The following is a 24,371-nucleotide window of genomic DNA, read 5'->3' on the forward strand; positions in this document are numbered from 1 at the left end:
TTCTTATGTTGCCTCAATGGTCTTCCTTTGGTTCTTGTGACACTTCCTTTGTCATTGTATTATATGATCTCTTCTTGTCTGTTAAGGGTTTAGCATATTCAGAGTGATATATAAATAATAATTGGAGCAGCAAACATTAATTTTAAAAAAAAGGTAATACGCAATAGAAGAAAAGATGCTGACTTTGGTCGGTAGAAGAAAAGATATAGGACTTTGAATATGACTAGATGCAAAGAGATAAGATTACTAGTAAAATCCACATTTACATGGCTGGAATGTAATTTTAAGGAGAATAAAATCAATTTTAATTTTGATTACGTCCACATACAGGTTCAAGTATCTTGAATGCACTTAAGTTAGTTAATCGTAACTTTCTGTGGGCATCCATAAGAAAGCATGCCTTCTGTGTAAATGCAAATAAGAAGGTATAGGAAGTCATTCTCAGTTTAGGACAAGCAAGAACAGCTATACTGAGTTAGCGTACAGCTTGTAAAACCATACTGAATCAAAGTAGTATAATAGCAGTAGCAGGTACTCGAGAAAGGAGTATGAGCAGCAGAGCATGTACAGGGATTCTTCCCCTTGCGTAACTTGGCAACATTCACTTGTTGGATTTTGAGGACCTGCTAAGTTGAAGGTTTCAGGTATTGTGCTTTATAGTATATGATGCATCTGTTCATGATGAATTTGTCAAATACCTTTTTAGACATTTATAGTTCTGGTCTCCTCAACATCCTTTTGGAATACTTTTCAAGTCTAAGTAATGTGTTACATTTAGGAAAAAACACTTCTTGTTGTTTGCAAATCATTTCCTTAGTTCCCTGAGTTCTTATGTTACATGAAATATCTAATAAATAATGAGAGTGCCTCTTCTCCATGATTTTGTAGACTGAAATAGATGAGAACCTAAACAGATGGCTTAGTTTCTCTTTTATTTTTTTAAAGAAAAATCCCAAGCATTGTTGATATTTTTTGTATATAATGAATTTTTTCTTTTTTCATGTTATCGTATTCCTTCTTGATGTTTGTTGTTAAAATATGTAAATCGAAGAGAATATGTAGTTTTATCGTCATGTTGCAGATGTTATATTTACAAATGTGTATGTCTTCCAACTTTCCACTTTATTTTTATAGCACAAATAATAATTGATCCTACATTCATGGGATCATCAATATATAGTTTAACTTTTAGACAGTTGAAGTGCTCTGAACTTTATGAAATTTATTGTGCTCTGAATTTAATAAGAAGTCGGGATGTAGGACTTTCCGGTATGTTTACATGCGTTAGTTAGCTATGTTTGATGACATGATTTGATTGCCAATACATGGATGTGTAGTACCTTTTGAGATGGCCTGGGTGTCCTACTTGGCTTATTTATAGCTGCTGTTCTGGGTGCTGTGGTCCTCTGTCATATTTACCTGTCCCGTGCCAATGCTTTGGATACCAAAGGGCATCTCCATTGGCACTAGATAACTATGTATGAACAACTGAACTAAGGCCTTGATTTTGGAGGGGAGAGTGGCGGGACGCACGGGGGATTTCTGTGATCAGTAGGATTAAAGACATGAGTAATATCAATAAATATTACTTGAAAAGATCAAGATTGTCAGGAGTCTTCAGCAATAAATGCAGCTGTTGTTGCTTAACGGCATTTCACAACATCTAGTTACAGGTTAGCATCAGTAATGAGCATGAGGGAGAGACGGACGCAAAGTGCAGACTTTTGGGAGGACTTGCCCTTACTTAATCCGTATTATAATGTCATGCTATATAATAGGAAATAATCTGGTGTGTGTATTTGCCCAAATAAGATTTCTGAGTCCACTGAAACCTCGAAATTCCAGCAGAATGCTGATTGTTGTTGGAGCCAGGGTTATATTATGATTTAATGGCTTTTCTGGGCTTCATTTGATGACCTGGCCTAGAAAAACATTTTGAAGTAATAAAGCATCTGTTTGGCTCCAAACTAATGAGAGAAGCATTGCTCTTTGCATTAACTGTTCTTTAGGAAGAGCTGCGGAGAGCTACTAATAAACTTTATTAAAAAGCTTAAGCAAGATTGAAGGAAATAGAAAACAGAGAAACTATTCCATTCCATGTGAAGTGAGTACATAAAAAAAAAAAAAAAAGGAAAGCCCACAGGGTTTTTGCCTCTCCTCCATGTGACTTGCAGCTTGCTGCACTTCAGTTACGTTGCCTCTGAGATATGTTAAAGTGCAGCTCAGTTTAATGAAGAAGTGGATAGGACATATCAAGGCTAGAGACTATTCACAGCAGAGATTGGGTAAGTAAATGCAGCTGTACAGAAGCGTTTTCTAATATTGTGCAATTGTTACAGTATCTAGCCCGTAGCATTTAACACAATACTCAGAGCTATCATTTTTTGGTGGTCCTTTCTTTGTTTTACTTCAGTAATTTGCAAGTGTGGGTGGGACATACTATGCGATAGATTTATGTATAAGACTGATAGAGGATTTAATTTTATTTTTTCAGACTTCCTACAAAAAACCAAATAACTTTCATTTCATGTACTTATTTTGTTTTAAATTCTTTGCTGTGTAAGTAACTGCTTTGTCTATTTTAGTGCAATGCTCAAAATAATTTCAGTGGGAGTTAGCTGATAGTTTCTGGTGCCTTCCTGTTATTTTAATTATTTTTCTACTGGTGAGGAAGAGGGGAAAACAGCTTTTAGTCTCAACCTCCTAGATACAGCATTTTCAGATTTCTAGAGTCCAGCTCTAGACCACTGAAAACTCCCCAGCATCAACTTGTTCCAGGAATTCATTCAACCATCCTAGTAGGATATGATTTCAGCTGTTTGCTTTTATTCTCTGTGTCTTTTTATAAAGATTTGTATGTGTTCTTATACTGAATTTTATATAGAAAGTTCTGTTTTAAATTTATGTATGTTTAAATTTGTGTAAATGTAATAGCAATATACAAGGTAGAGAAATATGATGAAAGCTTTTTGTCGTTGTTGTGTAAGACTTCCAGGCTTTTGATTTTGATTTGGTCTTGTCTCTAGCAATTGGAATAGACCATGCAGTTGCTGTAATGCTGTTATGAAATAGGATTGCAATCTTAGTCAATTAGTAATTTCCAGAACAGTTGTTTTAGCAGTTTCGGTGCCTGCCATTTGAGTATTTAAATCTCAGTGCATAGACAAAGAGCTGAGAAGGAGGCACGATCAATATACATCGGAAAGACCTATACTGAAGCCTGATTCAAATCTTGGGAACTGAAAAAGGGAAAGCAAACTCCTTCATTGTTGGTAGCGTATTAAAGAAGATATTTTTAAGCGTTTAATATCTTGTGACCTAGGGCGTGTCTTCCTTTTGCATCATCTCACAGGAAAAAGAGTACATTAAATATTATAGTCTATCACGAGTTTTACTATCTGGATTAATTAGAATGCATTATCTTTTTCAGATAATCACTCCATTTAGGAGGCTAATATTGTGTGCTGAGAACAGAAAAGAAATGGAGGACTGGATAAGCTCTCTGAAGTCCGTTCAGTCCAGAGAACACTATGAGGTAAGTTGACATCCCTGTTGGTGCAACCTGTTCTAGCTCAACAGATCAAGCTACAGGACACAGAACTGGAGTATTCACCCTCCTTAGTGTGACAAGTGTCTTGAGTGTCAGAGTGAAGCTTCCTGTTAAGACCTTTACTAGCAAAATGAGAGCTTATTTTCACGCTTTTGTTTAGAAGTTTGGAGGGAGAGCAGGCTAAATACCCTTTGGAAAATACTTTTGGTGAACGTTGCATTGTCGTCCCCTGTAATATGGAACCGTAGGTAATTTCAGTCACCGTAGCTGTGTTCTGTACTTGCAAATTTGTCTTAACTTCTCCTTTACTAGACCGCACAGTTTAATGTGGAACATTTCTCAGGGATGCATAACTGGTACGCCTGCTCCCATGCCCGACCTACCTTCTGTAACGTGTGTAGAGAGAGCCTCTCTGGAGTCACCTCTCACGGCCTGTCTTGTGAAGGTAAAATAAACGCTTTCTTCCCCTCTTTATAACGCTGTGTATGTAGACAGATGGCTGAAAGTTTAAGACAAGTAATGATTCTGAAAATAATGAGTAAGAAAAAAGCCCCAAGGGAGAAATCTATTCACTAGAGTGACTTTCCCTTGTGCAGAGGGACTGCTAATGATCTGCCCCACCTTCTTTGCGATCTGGTGCCTTTTTCTAACTCGTTTCAATAAAACAGTTCCTTCTGCTGCAGCGACCAGTCTGGAATGTGTGTGCCTGGGTGGACGGTTTGCAAGAAAAGACAGGATTTCTTTGATTCGCCCTTCAAAAATGTAGACATGTAACAAAATAGTCTTACTGGTTTGCAGAATTGGCATTCCTTGGGAAAAAAAACATAATGGTAGTTTCTGCTCAAAATCTATAAAAATTCTTAACACTTTGTTCAGCGCTAGGACCTCTGATTCTTGTTTGCTTTGCTGCTGCTGCCTGATCCTGCGGTACAGGCAGGACAGATGAGGACAGATTTATTGCTTTAAAAATTCTCTCATGCAGTGAGAGGGTAGAGATGTAGACGCCTTTGCATTTTGATGGTTCATCAGATGAAATCCAGCACAAAGAAAAAGGAGGTGTGGCTAACATTTCAGCATTAAGCTTACCTGGAGAAATCATATTTTGCAAACAAATATTTATAATAAACCTGAAAGAGCTTATTTATTTTCTGCTGCAAGTTCTGTGAAAAAGCAGTAACGAGTTTACTTGTGTTGGAATCCAACAGAAAATAAAGCATCAGTGTGACCTTATGGTGTATATGAAATGTAGAGATATTTAATTACAAAATAGCTAACCGTCCAGAAAAGAGTTACTGTTACTTACACCATTCAAAACTTGATTTTTGGATGCATGTTACCCAACTGCAAATGCATTTCTGTTATTGATGCTGTTACAATACTTCAGGTCTGAGCATAATAATGTGTATTAAGGAAATACTACAATGGAAACATTAACTCACTGTCCTGAATTGTCCATGCTTTTAATGTAGCTAATGGTGCACTTGCCAAGGAATGGGACAAAGCCGTTTCATAGAAATTAGAAGTAGCATAGTTATTTCCAGCTTCTCCGGTGTATGTTTTCCACTGCGTATAAGTCGCTTGGACGGTTTTAAGGCAATTATGGTATTTTCGATGTCTGACATTGGCAGATGGAAGTATCATGTGCTTAACTAGAATGCAGTTGTATTGCCTCTGTGTACAAATACAGTTATATTTGCTCAGGCAAGGAAAAGGAAAGACTTCTTCCCTTTCATAAGTTAATATTATAGCTATTTTAAAAGGCTGTTTAGTGAGAATTATTCTTGTAAGTTTATCAGCGTTGATGGTTTTAGTTCATTGTTTTCTGGTTTTTCAGTGTCTTATTTTGCTTCTAAGTATGGTTTTAATTTCTAAGGTGTTGGTGCTAACTTTACATTAAGGAAGTTTCCTTACAGATTTACACTTTGTCAACTTTCTGCATAACTTATTACAAACTAATGCTACATTTGTCCACATTTCTGATGCCAGCTGATCTTTCAGCAGTTTTTACGAATGGCTCTTGATGGTTGATGGGATTTGCTTTCACTGGTTCACAGTTTCATAAACATTCATGACCTGGATTGGTTTATATGTAGATACTATGATATTCTTTTATCTATTAATAAGCTTATCTCCTCTTACTTTTTAGCTGCTAGTTTATATCTGGTTTATTTTTAAAAATAAAAGGAGAACCGTAACTATGCACCTAATCTAAATCAGTCAAAGGCTAACTCTTTGACCGAAATACTCATACTTTGTACTTGATTCTGTATATCTGTACGTGGTGGGTTCACCCTGGCTGGAGGCCAGGTGCCCACTAGAGACCATGTTTAACCATCCTTAATTTCTGCATATAAGAAGCATATTTTGATTTGATACTACTTCTTTCTCTGAAGTTCTTATGTGACTGAGTTCATATTTACTTGCTTCTGTCGTGTGCACTTCTAATGCATTTCACCATCTATTTTTTTGACTTAGAACGTGTTAGCAATATACACTATTTGAGGAGATGATGTAGGAAGTATGGAGTCTTAAGATTCCCCAGACATGTTCTGTGCTACTTTTCCTCATTACATCTTTAAAAAAACTGTTTAAATATTCATGCCTGGCATCTGAAACCTCCAGTACTACTTTACGCTAGGAATCCATTTATATCTATACTAAATTCAATTATTTGTGTGGTCATTGATCCCAGGCTACTCTATTATGTCTTATATTGAGAAGCATGAGAGGCTTCTTCTCAGGAGAATTTGGAGCTCTTCCTCCTCAATGTTTTGGGTTACTGGCATAAAAAGTCATCTTGAAAGTAGCTTAGAGTCTTTGTACTCTTTGTGGTTTGATTCTTGACTGTTAACTGTAACAATAAAAATAAATCCCATCACTGATATTTTGCAGCTTATGATACTTCAGAAGATTGGTCCTGTAATATTTTATTCTCTTAGACCTGTTTGTCTCCAGCAGTGCTACACAACTGGTTTTTTTAGCCTGACCACACTACAAGCCTCAATTCTTTTGAAGATAAAATGGGTGCCTGCCTTTTTCAGGGCCCCTTCCCTCTCAGCAGCCATTGGCAAAGGTTGGCCAAATTCATTGCAGGTCATCTCAAAGATACTCCTGTAATTTTTGTGGAAACCAGTGTAGGAAAAGAAGGTATGTTAATGCCTTCACTAGGGAAAAGACTGTAGTGTGAACTTTCATCTTTTTAGAAGTTAAAGAATTGATACATATATCAAACCGAAGATGTAAATTCATACCAAACCAGGCTTCATTCTTTCTACTGCTCAAAAAACAATTGACTTTTAAAAAAATTAATTGTATATGCCTTTGAGGTGCAATGCTATTTCTCCCACTAGTTCCTTCTTTTGTGTCTTCCTCAAAGATAATCTGCTTTTCAAGTGTTGTCTGTATGTTGTATTCATAAACAAAAATTTTCCTCTAGCTAGGTCTAAAGGACTCTTCTTCCCTACATTTGTCCATAGAATGTCCTTTACTAGGGCAGAAAAGTTGCATTTTTTGGCCTTGCTTTGGAAATTGTTTCAAATTACTTGAATCAAGTAAGGCTTTTGTTCTTCATGTTTCTCAAATGTTTCTCTTACTCAAGAGTTTAGCTTGCTCTATGCTCATGAGTCTAAGCCTAAGAATTGTCAGGTGAACGTAGGAATACATGGAGTGTTTAGGTGAAGAAACGTAAAGAACTATAGATCGTTATCTACAGGAACTCTTCAAAGCTCTTTAACTTCAATTATTGTGTATTAAAACAGCATTTCTATCCAGGTCATTGCCAGTGGAACTGAGTCTGACAGCAGATGTTGGTACAACTGTGACAACTGTTTGCTAATTAGGTTGTTCTCTTGATTGGCTTTCTGAGAGACTTGCTTCATATTCCAGCTAGAAATATTTAGACAGGGAATTAAAATTTAAAATAATGATGTTCTACAAATATTCTAGATTTGGTTTGGCTAAATTTTTTTTTTCTTATCTTTTAACTTTGGTGAAGTAGTGGCAATTGATCTCTAGCAGTATGTCCGCATGTTTCCAAAAGATTTCAGGTATCAGACTGATTCATGTATGGGCTGCAGTGTCATCTGAGACAAAAGAAATTAAGGGGTAGTAGTAACTAAGGTTGAGATTTGATTTAAAATTTTCCTTTCTACACCCATCTCTTCTGTACTGCTATGTATTTTGTTCAAAAGTTACATCTGTGTCTTAAGGTCATTGCTTTCGATAATGTTTAATGTTCAGAGTAACACGAATTATTATTTGATGATACTGGGATTGCAGACCTACAGACAGTTTGTTCTGAGATTTGGTAAGTTATGTACTGTGCCTACAAAGCAAACATTAGCTGTCACTTGCCATCCCTGGTGTGGCTTGCTGCAGCTCTTCAGATCTTAGGTCTGAATTTCTCCTTGCTTTGTTAAGAGAGCAGAGGTTGAATACAGGGTCCTGAGATCTAGTTAAACTCAACAGGATTTGAAATTACTTTGCTGTGCCATAGTCATTTGGGATTTCTTACTGCCCCTCATCCCTGATTTGTTGTATTTTGATCTGTGTGGCAAAGACAAATGTATATTGTTTATGACTATGAAGATGGCATATCTTCTCCAAAACATTCAAGTGGCAAAACTTGCTCAAGGCCCAACACTTCTGCAAATGCAGCCTGTGCTTCTGTGAGAGCTGACTTCTGTCGATGCGGGGAACCAGCTTAGGTTGGCAAACACACAATATGCTGCTGAGCTATTTTGAAAATGTGAGCCTAATCTGTTAGTTGAGTAATACGAGATATTTGCACACTTCAGGTCTGTGAATGCTACTTTTTGAAATAACAGGGGAATTACTGTAAAAGCAGCAAAAGTCCTTTTTCTGTTTCCTTCTCTTTCTTTGAGCTAACCACATACTTTCACGCATCTCCCAGAACAGGGATGATTGCTCTCAAACTCAGATGCTGCTTAAATAGTCTGCATTCACTTTTTAAATTGATCTGGCAATGTATCAGTGGAATTAAAATGAGAAATTTATGATTCACAAGACCTTTTGTACCATGGGTTAATGTTTTTAATGGTGGACAAGCAATGGGCCAAAGATTTTGATAGTTTCCTGTCAAATATTTGTTTGAAAAGAGACTACTACCTCTGATCTGCTGGCTAGTTCTCATAAACCTTCAATGGTCTTTGCCAAAATAATTTATATAATGCACTCTAAATAGAATGATGTCATGCACTTCCAGTAACAGGAATACCCACAGTTGTATGCATCAGTCTGTTTGGTATAATATGATATCATTAACTAGTCATATTAATTGAGTTGAACAAAATACAAATAGTTATTAGATTGTCAGAATGTCTGCCAGTACTACACACTTGTGCTGAGTATTCCAATTAGTATATTTTTAATAAATAATCCAGTAAGAAGTCAGGCTCTTCCTCACTTAATGTAGTCTCTTGGAAAATAGTGTAACTACTAATATCCTGAATAAATATATCATTGCCTAACTCTTTACTTTCTCAGCTTCTGGGGAAAATAGGCACAGTATGGTGCCCAAAAGGGGTTCTTTAAGCAAAGAAACAGAGCTCCTGAGGCAAAATACTTCTCTGAAACATGCTCCCACCACCTATTGCAAATTTAGACCTGGTATCTGAGTTGTGTCGCTGGAGGGATAGAAAAGGCAAAAATAGAGAGAGGTGGTCGATGCCCCAAGCCTGTCAGTGTTTAAGAGGCATTTGGAAAATGCCCTTAAGAACAGGCTTTAACTTTTGCACCCTGAAGTGGTGGGCAGTTGGACTACATCATTGTTGTAGGTCTCTTCCAACTGAAATAGTCTAGACCTATTCTGTTCTGTTCTGTTCTGTTCTTTCTATGTTAAAGGTATATTTGTACCTTAGACCCTTGTATTGCACCTGGAAAAAAAGGGGACCAGAGTGAATTTAAGATCACACTTAACATGGGCTGCATACAGCTGAGCAAACAAAACACTGAATTTCTCAGCTGCTGAGTTTTCTAACCATCCTTCCAGCAGAGCCTCTTAGCCTGGCTACTTTAACTGAGCTGTAAGGTTGCAGAGATACGCGAGCCTTGAACGTTTGCAAATGTTGAATCCTTTCAAAGCATGTATGAAAACCTACAAAGGCTGCAAATAGTGTCTGTTGCCCCCACACCCAGTTTAGTGAGTTAAAGCTGGAGTGATTATGAACTGGATTTTCCTAGTTGGGTTGTGTCATGTGTGCAACAGGTACTTGGCTGTTTTATGGAATATCTCTGTTTAATTTTTTAAAAGATACATATCACTGAAATACAACAAATAACATAGTATACATGTTTATGTGTACCTTCCAGTGTGTAAGTTTAAAGCACATAAAAGATGTGCTGTCCGAGCAACAAATAACTGCAAATGGACTACATTAGCCTCAATTGGAAAAGACATCATTGAAGATGAAGATGGTGTAAGTACTATTCATATTTACAGTATTTTCCAAAGCTGTTTCTTCTTTATGGGGGGGAAAAAAAAAAGCTAAATATAGAAATATTGCCATGTGACCCATTGAAGTTAATGGTAGGTGGTTACACTCCTTAACACTTTTCAAAGATTAAACGTGGTATTTAGAACAAAAGTTATGTTCCTATCTCACAAGACAAGTTTAGTATCTGTGGGCACTAGATTGTAGCTGTGTTACAAGATTTTAAAGGCCACATGCAGAGAAGCTCTGAAGCTGGAGAACTGCTCCCAGAGGTTCCTACTGCTCCTAAGCAAAGGTGGTATTTTATGCTGTCACCATGCTGTTTTGCCAATCTATTTTGTGTCCTCCTTACCGATAGCTCTTCTGCAGGAGGCCGCTTGGAATTCACTGAGGTACAGAGGGTGTTTTTTACTGATGAAAGCAGGAATTTTAAAATTAGCAGGAGAAAGGACAAAAGTTTTTCAGAGCTTTATTGTGATAGATGGATTATTTTTACAAACTGTGCATGGGCCACTGGTGTGAAACTTCTTCCTAGAAGGTTAGTGCTCAGTTGCACACCTAGGAGTGTCATGAGTTGCCCATGGTGTTACTGGGACAAAGTGCACCGAGTAAAGCTCTCCACTGGATTTAGGACCTGCTTTATAGAGATGTGACTTACCAGTTGTGGTGACCAAGGGGATGCGTAAAGCCACAGAGATATTCTGCTGTCCTGCCTATTCTTCTGAATTTTAGTTATTTTCGTTGGCTTGTGTTATGTAGTCAACATTAAGGGAATGGGTACTTATTTATATTACAGAAGCTCTAGATTTAACTGCCCCATTGTTTTGTGGTTAGGTACTTCCATAGTACCATGAATAGTTGAATGAGATGTGTCTCCCTTCTTCAGCTGTCACATTTTCTGCCTAGCATATGAAGCACCGCCATGGTCCACCTTCATAGCTATTGCCTTGCAACCATCTATGTCACTTGTCCTGGTCAGCCATACCTGCTTTTTTGATGAAAGGGTAGAGCTATGGGAAATAGAATGATAGAATCATAGACTGCTTTGGGTTGGAAGGGACCTTAAAGATCGTCTAGTTCCAACGCCCCTGCCATGGGCAGGGACACCCTCCACTAGACCAGGTTGCTCAAAGCCCCATCCAACCTGGCCTTGAACACTTCCAGGGATGGGAATAGTTTAAATCCACCTATATTTGAAAGACAAAAGCCTCTAATTTCTATTTCTGAGTATTTAAAAGTATTTTTAACTTTTATGACTACTACTTCACAGATAGCTATGCCTCACCAGTGGTTAGAGGGTAATCTGCCCGTCAGTGCCAAATGCGCAGTCTGCGACAAGACTTGTGGCAGTGTTTTACGCCTGCAAGATTGGAAGTGCCTTTGGTGTAAAGCTATGGTAGGTGCAATGAACCACATCCAAGCGGCTAGGATTTTGCCAGCTTTATTGCTCAGCACTATTTATATTTTGTCATTTCGTAACCATGCTTTTGGATTAAGTAGGAGCAGGCAGCTTGTGCAAAGTCAGGACTTTCTAGTGTTCATAATATCTCATGACTGTCCTACTTGCTTCAGTTAATTTTTGATACACCCACAGACGCAGCTTTTCTTTAATAGGTGTTGTCATCCAGTGTGTTTTGTCTGCCTTCTCCTAACTGGTAACTGAAGGTTCAGATGCCTATTCTGTTTGCATGATAATCACGTTACTTTCTTGTCTCTTTAATTGTAGATATTGCTGTAATAATATTTTACTAATGTTTAGTAATATCAGTAATATTACTATTTATTACTATGTATTAATATTATTTTAGTAATATTTTTATTGCTGCAAAATCTTGAAGTTCTTTTCTTCAGGACACTTTGTAGGTTGCTGATTGAAATTCTAGAACATGTTGTTGCTGTTTCCCCAACATACAGTTTTCTCTTAATTTTTTAAACTAATCTAAAAAGATAGGTTTCATATGCTAAGCTAAAGAAGTGGAAAGTCAGCAGGTTTTTTATTGTTGAGTTTTTTGGCATGTAGATGTCTGCGTGTAGGCAGTGAGAAATGATTGTGCAGTACCCTCTGTGTGTGCCTGTATTTCCAATAACTATGGAAGATGCCTCTACAACAGATGGGACCCACCTTTGGTGGGTTGGTCTGGCTTGGTAGGTGTGCTGGCTTTAGTGCAGATGATACATTTTCCAGAACATCCAGGTGGGCCAGGCATGTACAGAGCTATTGCTTTGCACGTGCACAGCGTGGCCGCTGCCCCCAACGCGGATGCTGGTTGCTGGGAACTTGGTCCTCCCTTGCTTGTGGATGGAGGTAAGCGATTCCCTTGAAAGGAAGATTCACATCTGCTGTAGGGGTAGCTGAAGATGAAGTACTCCAAACTTATGTTTTGTGGAATGAGTAACAAGCCTTTGTGGTTGGACATTCATATGTTTTTTTCCCAGTCTCGTTCCTCTTCCCTCTACACCTAAATGTTATATATTAGTCCATTTTTGTTACATAGATACCGTATCAGCTATATTTTCACCCTGAAATTCCACTGTAGGGAAATAATTTTATGTTTCTTTTATAGGTTCACACTGCCTGTAAAGATCTATATCCTCGTAAATGTCCACTTGGTCAATGTAAGGTATCGATCATACCTCCGACAGCACTAAACAGTATAGACTCTGATGGTACGTAGTATTGTAGTGTGTTCAAGGCACTAACTTTTGACTACTTCAAAACTCGGAGGTGCTCTTTGGTGGCTCAGGGTAGAGACGCGTGAGCAGTGGGACACTGCACTTAAAGGCAGGGAGCGGATTTAATAAGGAGTGTCATGAAATCTGACTGCTTTAATTGTATAGTTTGTGTTGATGGCAAATGTAGGCCAAAACTTTTAACACAATTTAATGAATTTTATTGTATGAAGTTAGTAAAAGTGATTGTTTATGCTGTATATATTCACTCTTTTCTTTGTACTTGCTATGTGGTGTCTCAGACCAGAGTGTCATGCTGCTATGTATTATTCATGCTAGGAAGATTGTTCCATATGTGAAATTATTTTTCTTGGCATTTAAATAAATTAATCAAACCTTATTTTAAATTATACATTATGATAATGTGGAGTTAAATTAGCATCCTCTAATGCCAATTTTTTATTTGTAGCTTTAGTGACTTTTTTTTTTTAGGCAGCTGAAAACAACATAGTTCTTTTACTATTGCCTGAAACAAATGTCAAAACCTATACCTGCGATGTCTGAATTTGAAGTGTTGCTGAGAAACCAGTACTTCCATGGACTGGTCATGTTAGTGACAACAGTGTCCATCGGTACTACTTGCTAAGGAAAGGCCTTAGAGAAAGTCTGCTGTAATCAGTTGAGACCTGCATTGACTTTAATAAGCTTTGAATCACAGCTGAAGGTCTGTTGTTCAGTGATTCTATTCTAATTAATAGTATAACTTCAGTCTAAGAAAAAAATTGTCATACAAAGTATCAGCTGGGAGCAACTGAGTAAAACTTTTAAAATCTGTGAGTATTCTTAGAAAGCTCATACAGATGTGGAAGATCCAGTTCAACCCAGTAATGTTAAAGAAAAATCAGATTAAAAACCAAACACTTGTAACTGAAATAGATATTAAATTACGTGATAATCGGTAAAGACAAGATTTGAGAAGAATTCTAAAAAGGTTAGTGACGTTTTTCACTGTGGAAAAACAATAAAGCTATTGTCTTCAGGATTTTACTAAATCTAGGCGTTGAAAATACCAGAAAGAAAAAAGTGAACGGATAAATCTTGAGCACTTATGTTTTCCTTGCAGGACTAATACTCCGTTTAGCATTTACATTATGCATGATAAAATGTACTCCTTTTGTCCTGCATCCCTTTCTTCCTCTTTCCCATGATTTCTTTTTGTGTTGTTCATATTAGAAAGCCTTATTTATTTCATTCTTTCTAACTATGTTTACAGGTTTCTGGAAAGCCACATGCCCGCCATCCTGTGCCAGTCCTCTTTTAGTTTTTGTTAACTCAAAGAGTGGAGACAATCAGGGAGTAAAGTTTCTTCGTCGATTCAAACAGTCGTTAAATCCAGCTCAGGTGTTCGATTTAATGAATGGAGGACCTCACTTAGGGTAATGACCTTGGAAATCTTGAGTAATCCTTTTCGCAAGGGAATTTAGTGCAAAACAGAGTGTTGTGTTGTCCCCTGGCTGCTATAATTCTACCGCCAATATCTACGTGACTTCCTAATTCAAATATAATAGATGACAGAATTTCACAATGAATTCTGGTGGGTGAAGGGATTGTAGGATGACATTTTCTTTGTAGAAAAGAAATCTCACTTGAAAATTCAAACCCAAAACCCATCAGCCCAAGTTTTTTGTGGCTTTTTGGCTAGCTTTGACTTCTGTTAACCGGTAAGGTTCAAAACCATTACAAATGTTTAGATGCTTTCCTGAATCAGGGCCTTTATGCACAGTTGCCTGGGTGTTTTTCTTCCATTTCATATGCGTAATTCAAATATTCCTGTGACTTTGTTGTGAATATTTATGGAATAAAACTATTGTATATATGTACTCTATATCTTTTTGAATTCTGAACACAAATGTCAGTGGGGGAGTCTGCAGTGGATGATGGATGAGTACACTAAAACTTCTGTCACTGGAAAAACTATATTCAAAATACGGTTTTAGGCAACATATGCAAATGGTCGAGAAAATAAGCAACTCACAAAGTTTGGAGCAAGAACATAGTTAAAACCGTCAAGAATTCTACAAAATCTAGGAGTTGATTGTTGGAAAGATAAGGATGAAATTTGCATAGCGATGGCCACAACCCAATCATATTTGCACATTCATAAAGATTAAATTCATGCACATTTTTCTGTTGCTGAACTTAATTCTTCTCAGATGTAGCATTGTGGTCAAATGGCTTATTAATATCAGTTACAGCAACTAGAAACACTAATTTTTGTACAGATGCAGAATTATGCTTGCATCATAAAAATGTAGATGAAACAAATGCACAAAAATTCAAACAGTGGGCAAATAATACAAATATAGTGGAGTAGATGAAACAAATGCACAAAAATTCAAACAGTGGGCAAATAATACAAATATAGTGGAGTACAGATGTGGATTTTTATAGTTAGCACTGTGTTATGGACATGTTGTATTAACTCTTTAAGATGTAATATTCTTTTCATTATAACCCTGATTTAAATCTGAATTTAATCAAAGTCTCTTTCGGCTAATGTTTTGTACATGTGATTCTAGAAGTAAAGAAGGTTCATTTCAATTAGAGAGACAATTTTTGAGAGAGGAGAGTCTGAAAAAATATCTCTGTTTGCAAGTTCTCTTGCTTCATCTAGTTGTACCTACCAGCAGCACGGTTCAGGAGGTTCACTTTGGTTTTACAAAGTAATCGTAGGTCAGGTTGGTTGCTTTTAAATATTTTTCCTGGTTTCCAAGAAGAGGTCCTTAGCAGTTATTCTATCAGGTCGTGCTGATGTCTTCTTTTTCTGGTTGATCTAAAAAGCAGAGTTGCATTCTTTGAGATAGTGCATTTCTAGGGGATTTCTCTCTTTTCTCAGGGTAGGAGAAATTGTTCTGGTATCAACATTTTTTTTCCTTAAATATCTGCATCTTTTGTTCTGAATAGGTATCTACCTATCAAATACAAGTGATATTATTTATTGTATACAAGTGGCATTATTTTCTTTAGAAAAATATAAATTCTTCAAAAATTTATGATCTTAATATGTTGCTTTTTAGAAATAGTTCTGAGATTATACATATTCTGGAAAATAACATGCATTAAAATTAAACATCTTTATTTTTATTATTTTAAGAGTTTCTGCTTTCCAGTTATTTTTTTTTAAGTTTAAATCCCTGTTGTTTTTACCTCTTGGCTGTTTCTTCACATCTCATTCCCCTTTCCTCTGTCTCTAACCTTTCTGCTTGTTCTGTCTCTTGTCTTTTTCTGTACTGCCCAAGTGTTGTATCCTGTAGGTGTTAAACGTCAGAGAACAGGAGGAAGAACTGTAGGAAGCGAAAGCAGGCTACGGCATTAAGGATTTAATATGAAATCCTAGTATTTTTTGTCTTATATTGTTGTGATCACCTTATGTATAATAATTGTCTCCAACTGTCCTTGCATTTGATTAGTCACGCATTGGAAAAAGCCCACCCGTATTGTGAAGCACATCCTGTCACTGTGTCTTAATCTCCTCTCGTGAAAAATTCCCCATGGTGCCTTGTCCTTCTGACTGAAGTAGGAAGCATAGAGCAGTTGCAATTTCATAGCTTAGAAAATTTTTTTTTATTGATAAAATTAATAAAATAATATTAATAAAATCCTGAAAACAATATCAAGGGAATTTTTTTAAAGTAAAACTTGGCATGTTATTTATCAGAAATGTAAGTATAAGTGGAATATACAGCGATAGACAAAATACACAAATAGACAAAACTGTTGTTGTATCCACATACCCCAGAACAATAAAAGAAGCATCGTGAAGATGCCGTGCATATTTTCATGTAATGGTTGCTAATGAATATAACTGCTATCTCGCTAATGGACATAACTGGCCCTAACAGGCTGCATTTTCTCTGCAGTTTGCGGCTATTTCAGAAGTTTGACAACTTCAGGATTCTTGTGTGTGGCGGCGATGGAAGCGTGGGTTGGGTCTTGTCAGAAATTGATAAGCTGAGCTTGCACAAACAGGTAAGTGTGTATTCCTTGACTATACTTCCTAGACTTAATTTTGTATCCTTACTTTGCCTTGACTTGGTTCTTTGTCGTACATGTGGATATGGGCCAAACTCAGTAGTTACTCTTACAGGAAAATTGTCACTGGTGTAAATGTTATGTCGGGATTACACAATCTGATTTACAAGGTTTAGACATCAGCTGTATAATTAACATTTGTTGCCTGAAATATCAAGCATTTGAATAGTGTGTACTGTCTAGTTTTCAACAGTAGATTTGCTTCTGTGTTGTGTTTCAGTGTCAGTTAGGAGTGTTACCCCTTGGTACTGGAAATGACCTTGCTCGTGTTCTTGGTTGGGGAGGATCCTGTGATGATGATACACAACTTCCTCAGATTTTGGAGAAACTAGAACGAGCCAGCACGAAAATGTTAGACAGGTAAACATAAATGTGCATATACATGATTTACCATGAGATGCAAATCATATTTGTTTGGGTTTCTGATGGCTTAAATCTGTCCTAGAGACTTCATGTTCAGTGGTTTTGGTTCTAGAGTGCAGATCATAATCACAAAATCATGGAGTCATAGAATCATAGAATGGTTTGTGTTGGAAGGGACCTTAAAGATCATCTAGTTCCAACCCCCTGCCATGGGCAGGGACACCCTCCACTAGACCAGGTTGCTCAAAGCCCCATCCAACCTGACCTTGAACACTTCCAGGGAGGGGGCAGCCACGGCTTCTCTGGGCAACCTGTGCCAGTGCCTCACCACCCTCACAGTAAAGAATTTCTTCCTAATATCTAGTCTAAATCTACCCTCCTTCAGCTTAAAGCCATTACCCCTTGTCCTATCACTCCATGCCCTTGTAAACAGTCCCTCTCCAGCTTTCTTGTACGCCCCTTCAGGTACTGGAAGGCTGCTATAAGGTCTCCTCAAAGCCTTCTCTTCTCCAGGCTGAACAACCCCAAGTCTCTCAGCCTGTCCTCATAGGAGAGGTGCTCCAGCCCTCTGATCAGCTTCATGACCCTCCTCTGGACTCTCTCCAACAGCTCCATGGCTTTCTTGTACTGGGGCCCCCAGAGCTGGACACAGTACTCCAGGTGGGGTCTCACGAGAGTGGTGTACAGGGGCAGAATCACCTCCCTCGACCTGCTGGTCGATGGAAGCCAAGATAGTAACTGAAGAGTCAGAGAGGAGAGCAGTTGACAAATCTAAGAAATGTGTCGTCCAGAGATGAACAAAAGAGACAGTTTATTGCATAAGTGATGAAGCTACCTAACTGCCTCTTACAAAAAGTTGTAAGCATTAAGAAATTGTATAGATTCAAAACCATTTAGGGCAGTTTTAAGGACTCCATACACACTGTTAAATACCATTAAAGGTAGCATCTTTAATTAGGAAACACCTGAGCTCTCTGTCCTTGGACGTGAGGAGAACTCTCATTGTATGCTTTCATCCTTCATATAATTTCCTGAAGCATCAGACGTGGACAAGATGCTGGGCTAAGTTGATCTTTGTCTTGATCCACTACTAATATTTCTGTTGGAGGCATTTTCTTAGTCAAACCCAAGAGATCTTCCCAGCCCTTATATTGTGTGGTTTCCATCCATAAAGCAAAGGAGCAATCCTAACTTAAAAAAAGTCAAAGAAGGTGGTGGTCATGTTATTCCAATGAAGGTGTAACACTTCTTTTTGAGAGTATTTCTTACTCTGTTCCTTTCTCTCATAGGTGTTCCTGTTCTTGCTCTAGTTACAAACACTTGAATGTGATCAAAGAGGATTTTATTTTAGGGTTTTTTTAATGAAATAGAGAAACAAGTTCTTTTTTGTTTTAGGCTTTTCTGCAGCCTACTTGATCATTTTACAGCAAAGTATATAGAGAAATGATTGTTACTGATCCTTAGAAATAATTGTTTGCCTGAGCAACAGATTCGTAGATTAAATCATGTTTGTCTTTTTTCTGTACTGAAAAAAGCTCAGTGTCATTTTTTTGCTCTAATTTCAGTAGACTTGCTCCTAAGGCCATCTGCAATGATAACTTGTTCTTTTCAGCCGGCTTTGAAGGATGTTGCTATTAGCTGTTTCATGTTATCTATGCTGTAGAGTACTGTCCTTTACCAGGGGAAAAAATATATATGTCAATGAAGATACTTCACTATTTGTTTCATTCACATGCTTCCCTCCCCTTGTTGAGATGAAAAACTAATGTTACCATGGAGCTTTTTCTCCAGGAACACATATATTTTCCTTTGACTTCTGCAATTAGTTTGCATGAATTCTTTTATACTGTGAATGTTTTGCTAGAAAATCTTTGTTGCCTGCATTGAATGTCCCATGATTTGTGAGCAAAGAAGGCTTATTATCAAATCACTGACAAAAAAATTTAAGCAATAAAACCAGTTGTTATCTTTAGTCTCAATATTTCACCCATATTCAGTTAGCATGCAATTAAAAATTAAGATTCTTTGGGTTTTTTCTAACAATTGGTGTGACACTGGATTTTCTTTTTGTTGATATGTTGGAGAAAAGATAAAAGTAATCATCTGGAAACTTAAAAGCTGTTATGTTTCTTTTAGGTGGAGTATAATGTCATATGAACTGAAATTACCAGCAAAGCCTTCTATTCTTCCAGTGACTGCGGAAGAGTCAGAGGAATGCCAGGTGAACTTTTACTTTTGTTTTGTTGCTTTGTATACTTAATTTTATGCTTCTGGGATGACAGTATTTATAATTGAAGTACTTGCATGAAAAATAGAAACAGATGTTTTGTGATCTGCTAACTGAACTGAGTGGATGTCTGTTCATGGTGTCTATCTCAAATAATTAGTTTCCAGTTCTGTATTATTTGCCAAAAATTTATGAAGGTAAGGAGTCTTCAGCAGACCAGTGAGAAAAATTTCTTCCTGAAAAATATATTTTTATATATGTATTTTACATACTAGTTTATATATTCTATAGAAACAACTGTTTTATATATAAAAGAATACAATATTTTATTCATATAACATGATTCTATTTTATGTAATTATTTCTATAAAAGAATATACTTATTATTTTATATACAATGATATAGTATTATGTTATATAATACTACTATGTAAACTATAATGATACATAAATATATGAAAATATATATTTTATATATATATAAAAAGCAAAATCTTGAGTTTGGAACAAGCATTGAAAAAAATCAATATTTTGAAGGCAAGGGTTGTATTCTGAAAGAAAGAAAGAAGCCTTCTGCAGCTTGTAAAAGTGAGTTAGATCAGGTGATACCACCCAACTTTCTCTTTGTTTTTTCACAGAGCTCAAAATCATAAGTGACCTCAAAGAAAAGCTTTGTCTGTCTTTCAGACTAGATTTGTGACTACCTGATGAGGTTTTGATTTTGAGGGAGAGGGAGATGCTTTAATGAAATTAATGGGCATGAAAAGTCTGACTAAAAATGAGAAAATAATATATTCCTTTAGAAAATTAATGCTTATCAACATTAACTCAAAAGTACTTGAGAAGCAATAATTAATCAGCAGGTTCTTGAATAATTTATTAATTCAGACTCTTTTAATTGGCAAGGAGGTTATAACCTTTGACAGCTTGCTAGATACAGACATGCAAAAAGGCTGGGGCTCCACTGGCTGGGATTTTAATAGGGTTGCTTTGCTCACAGCTCTGTTTCCAGTGTCAGCAATGCAGACCAAGGCTTTATCTTCTCTAATTTTGCAAGACAGTTAAAAATTTCAAGTGCATCTTCATCTTGTAAAGGAAAAAACCCATACATTTTGTTCGAGTTATTTCTGGCTTTGAAACTGTGTTTAGCCTCTCCAGAAAATGGAAGGAATTGCTTGTACAAAACCTCTTTTTTTTTGAAAATCAGTTCTGTGGGCTATAGTTACATGCCATTACTCTGAGTTGAAGAAAGCTATTTTCTTTTGAGTACCCCACTGAGTCTCTATTTCAATATTTTTTGCATAGTTTATTGAGTTATGGTATTTCAGAAAAAGAGTGATTAAAAACCTTAGATTAGATAATGTATTAAAGTTTAGTTTTAAAAGTGAATAAAAGTAGATATCCAATTCTATATTTTTCTTTCCTTCAGTTTCAAGAGACTTATTTCAACTTGGTTCGGTTCCAGAAATCTTATACTGATGTTTGAACATCAAGAGTTCATTCTTACAGATGAGACGGTTACATATTGGTTTTTCCTTTGAAATGAAAACTGATTTACTGTCAGAGTTCTACAGCTAAGGCTGCGGTTTAGGAAGAAAAAAAAGAGTGGTATATCTGCCTTCTCCATACCAAGGACAAAAACACACTACAAGATTTTAAGAGATTCTTAAAGGAAGCCATCTGAAAATTTCAGAACTGCATTTATTTTTAGCTTTAGATTTCAAATTTGGTTAGAATTTTCTTTTAAAACTGGAGTCTGGATCCATAGTGCATGAAGATGTTAATGTGATCCATTCCAAATCTTTGAGTATTTCACGATTTATAATTCTTCTGTGCAAGAAGAGATGGACTGCACACATTCATTCTCCCAAACATTCTCATAAAGACTAAGCCCTAAATAGTTTGCTCCCTAAGGATTGGTTTTGATAACATTATGCCGGTTAAGCAGCCTTTGTCAGTAGGGGTGCTTGGGGAGTAAGATCCCATCTAACAGTAAAAAGAAAATTCAGGATTATAACTGCAAACTTCTGATTTATTCTTAGTTGAGCAGCTTAGTTTGAGGAAAACTTTGCTTGTTTTAGAAATAAAAGATATTACATTATAATAATTCAGGTTGTTATAAATCTAAAAAGAAGGTAGATTTTTTTCTTCCTCATGGACTATTTTTAGCATAGAAATAACTTACTGTTTTCTCTACAGGAGCAAAAGAGCTGTGGATCAAGTTCTCAGATGCAGTGTTACTGTCAATATTAAAGATCTGATACATAAAATACAGTATGCAGGTAGAATCTGCATTGCCAGCTGCCTATTCTTGTATTAGACCTCTACTGGAAATCCTGCTATTTTTGGAGGTGTTTTAACTCACTAGTAGGCGTTAAAATGCTGAAACGTGTGGAAATTGAAGTCTTTTTTCTCTGTTTTCAGATATCTGCTTATGAGGACTCAGTTGCTGCTCATCTTGCAAAAATTCTCAATTCTGATCAGCACTCAGTTGTCATATCATCTGCCAAGTGAGTTGATCCTTTTTATGTACAATGTGTGGGATAAATCCCCTGTGTAACGTCATCAGCATAATAACCTTCTGTGTGAGCCTGATTTTCTTATGGCTGGCCTGGCTTGCTTGGCTTAATATATCTTAATTTATATATTTTAGAATGGATGTTTTTTCTGCAGAATTTTTATATGGTACAATTGTAATGGATAGCTTAACTCTAAGTACGTCACCACTTTAAAAAATATATCACGTAATATTAAGTGATTTTAAATCACTTCAAATCAGCATGCAGCTTATATATGAAACTTAATGTTACTAATGCAAATATGTGATCTACTTCACATTACATTTTTTCTGTTTTGTTTTATGCATATCATGAAGAGGACAAACAACTTCACCAATGTGAGGTGAACTTCAGGCTAGGCAGCTTTGTCATAGCTGTCTATATCAATTCAATAAATAGTGGTCTCAGACAGTTAAGTTTTTTTCCCAAAACTGAAACACTTAAAAAAGAGAGATAATTACTTGGCAAATCATAGACATCATCTGAAATCAGAAGTATTCTGTATGTAACTTCTCTGTGAAGAAAACATCTTCTATTTTGTGATATGCAAAAGACCAGTCACAAAGTCTTCAAAAATACATCAGAATGTCATTACATCTCTTTTCTTTTTTTCTCTTAAAAGCAAGTTAGTAAAATTTCATTTTTAAAGTATACATAGCACATGCTGAAAATTAACTCCAAATTCTAAATTGGGTCTGTATCATGTTAAATCTATTTAGTTTCTGTCAAATAAATTTCAACCAAATGAACAGTACTAAGCAATTATGCACACCTCGTTAGTAAGTTTGCTGTCTGTCTGCAGCGTAGGTAATAAGAACCAAGCCTGTCTCTGATTCACACAGTGAAAGCTCATCGCAGCCACTGTAGTTTTGCGTAGATACGCCTCAAGGTCAGCTGTGGTTCAGAAGCACGAGCTGTGCAATGGGACATATGTGCCCGTATGCTTTCACCTAGGAAGTGCTCCATTAAAGTCAGTAGATTTTCTCCATGGTTTCCAGGCTCCATCTCCGCATGGGAGTTTGCAAGATGCTGTTTGAAGTTAACAAAGGGAAGGCGAGTTTCCTAACAGTTCTGGTATGGAAGGTGTACAAGCAAGGGAATGAATAAAATTAGTCATATTTATTTCGGTTTTTAGAAATAGGAGACCTAGATATATGTGCAAAGGTTTAAATAAAAAGGGAGGAAGAGTTTTTGTTTTAAAGCCTATCATCGCTTGAATTTGGCAAGCCATGCAAAAGAGTATTATTTGCTTCGCAGGTATGATCACAGAGTTCAGTTTCAAACAAGAACAGTGTATAGCAGTATTCACATAAACCAATTGCCATATGAATTTAATATTCAAAACGTATCTATTTCATTTCATTTCTCCCCTTCTTTTTTTATCTGAAGAATATTATGTGAAACTGTAAAGGACTTTGTTGCCAAAATAGGGAAGACTTATGAAAAACCGATGGAAAATGCAGAGGAGGCTGATGCCATGGCCATTAAAGTAAGACAATTACTATTTTCTGGTTTAAAGTTGTGATTTGTGTTACAGCTCATGGGTGTTTAATTTCTAAACCTCTCCAGGATGCCCAGCTTGGCTTCCATTTCAACCAGTGACTTTAAAATTCTTCTCCACATAGTGCGTAGGACAGTTATTTCCAAATTATCTTTAAACTGTAAGATATCTATAAACTCTGTTTACACTTTCTTCCTTCAGAAAGGATAAAGTATATGGTAATGTCCATAGAGATAAATGGAAATATTCTGCATTAGGAGTTAGACTTTTCTCTGAAAGGGATGAAGTTATCTACAGGAAAACAGTGGGATAATGAAGAGAGAGTATGCTGGGAGAATGAAGGGAAGAGAGATTACAGTGTTAAAAATACGGCTTTAAGCTGCAAATTGTAGAGATTGTGTTGCGAAAGCATTGGGAAAAAAAAAAGAAGGATTTGGTATGAGGCACAAAATTTACATGAGCTGAAAAAAAAAGAAGGAAACAAAATCACTAACAGTCCCATAGTCAGGAAATGTACTTGCTAAATGGCAGTTCCTGGTTCAGTGCACATTTTAGAAAATGAATTTTTCTTTTTTAGTGTTCCAGGGCCAAACAGTGTTGGTTTCCTTTCCCTTAAGCACAGAAAATCACTTTTTTTTCCCAGTGTACCTAGAGAGCAACTGCTTAGTCAGGGGTAGAGGTGTTTGACAGTGTTTGATTCTGGCTTGAGCCTCTTTGCTCTGTGACAACTCGCTTAAATGTACAGCTGTGTTGTAAACCACCACCACCCCAGAACCACTGTGTGTTTTTTTGCTGGGCATGTCCTTATAGGTTCTCTCTCCAAACTGGGGTACTGAGCACCCGTAATTTTTTATAATGCATGATATGGGCAAATCTGTGCTGGTTCTCTCTCTTTGAAGAAGAGCGAGATCTAATCTGCACCCTAGTGATGTGGCAGGCTGAGTTTAGCACTGTGTGT

The 24,371-nt window shown here is 36.7% G+C and overlaps 1 protein-coding gene across 10 annotated transcripts in view; it reads left to right on the plus strand.

The window, feature by feature from the left end:
* DGKH (diacylglycerol kinase eta) overlaps window positions 1–24,371 on the plus strand; it is a 168,053-nt gene that overhangs the window by 101,656 nt on the left and 42,026 nt on the right. For 7 of the 10 annotated variants that reach the window (XM_075741767.1, XM_075741769.1, XM_075741768.1 and 4 more), the window contains 11 exons: window positions 3,431–3,535; window positions 3,863–3,995; window positions 9,881–9,987; window positions 11,273–11,398; window positions 12,567–12,669; window positions 13,946–14,108; window positions 16,593–16,701; window positions 16,985–17,124; window positions 19,264–19,348; window positions 21,779–21,864; window positions 23,302–23,401. In XM_075741767.1, coding sequence (XP_075597882.1) covers window positions 3,431–3,535; window positions 3,863–3,995; window positions 9,881–9,987; window positions 11,273–11,398; window positions 12,567–12,669; window positions 13,946–14,108; window positions 16,593–16,701; window positions 16,985–17,124; window positions 19,264–19,348; window positions 21,779–21,864; window positions 23,302–23,401 — 1,257 coding nt within the window. Of the gene's footprint in view, window positions 1–2,176; window positions 2,286–2,720; window positions 2,799–3,430; window positions 3,536–3,862; window positions 3,996–9,880; window positions 9,988–11,272; window positions 11,399–12,566; window positions 12,670–13,945; window positions 14,109–16,592; window positions 16,702–16,984; window positions 17,125–19,263; window positions 19,349–21,778; window positions 21,865–23,301; window positions 23,402–24,371 lie in introns of those variants that run through there. The other 3 variants (XM_075741772.1, XM_075741773.1, XM_075741775.1) reach the window with 3 other exon arrangements.

The sequence above is a fragment of the Balearica regulorum genome, chromosome 1 (genome assembly GCF_011004875.1).
Source record: "Balearica regulorum gibbericeps isolate bBalReg1 chromosome 1, bBalReg1.pri, whole genome shotgun sequence".
Classification (NCBI taxonomy): domain Eukaryota; kingdom Metazoa; phylum Chordata; class Aves; order Gruiformes; family Gruidae; genus Balearica; species Balearica regulorum.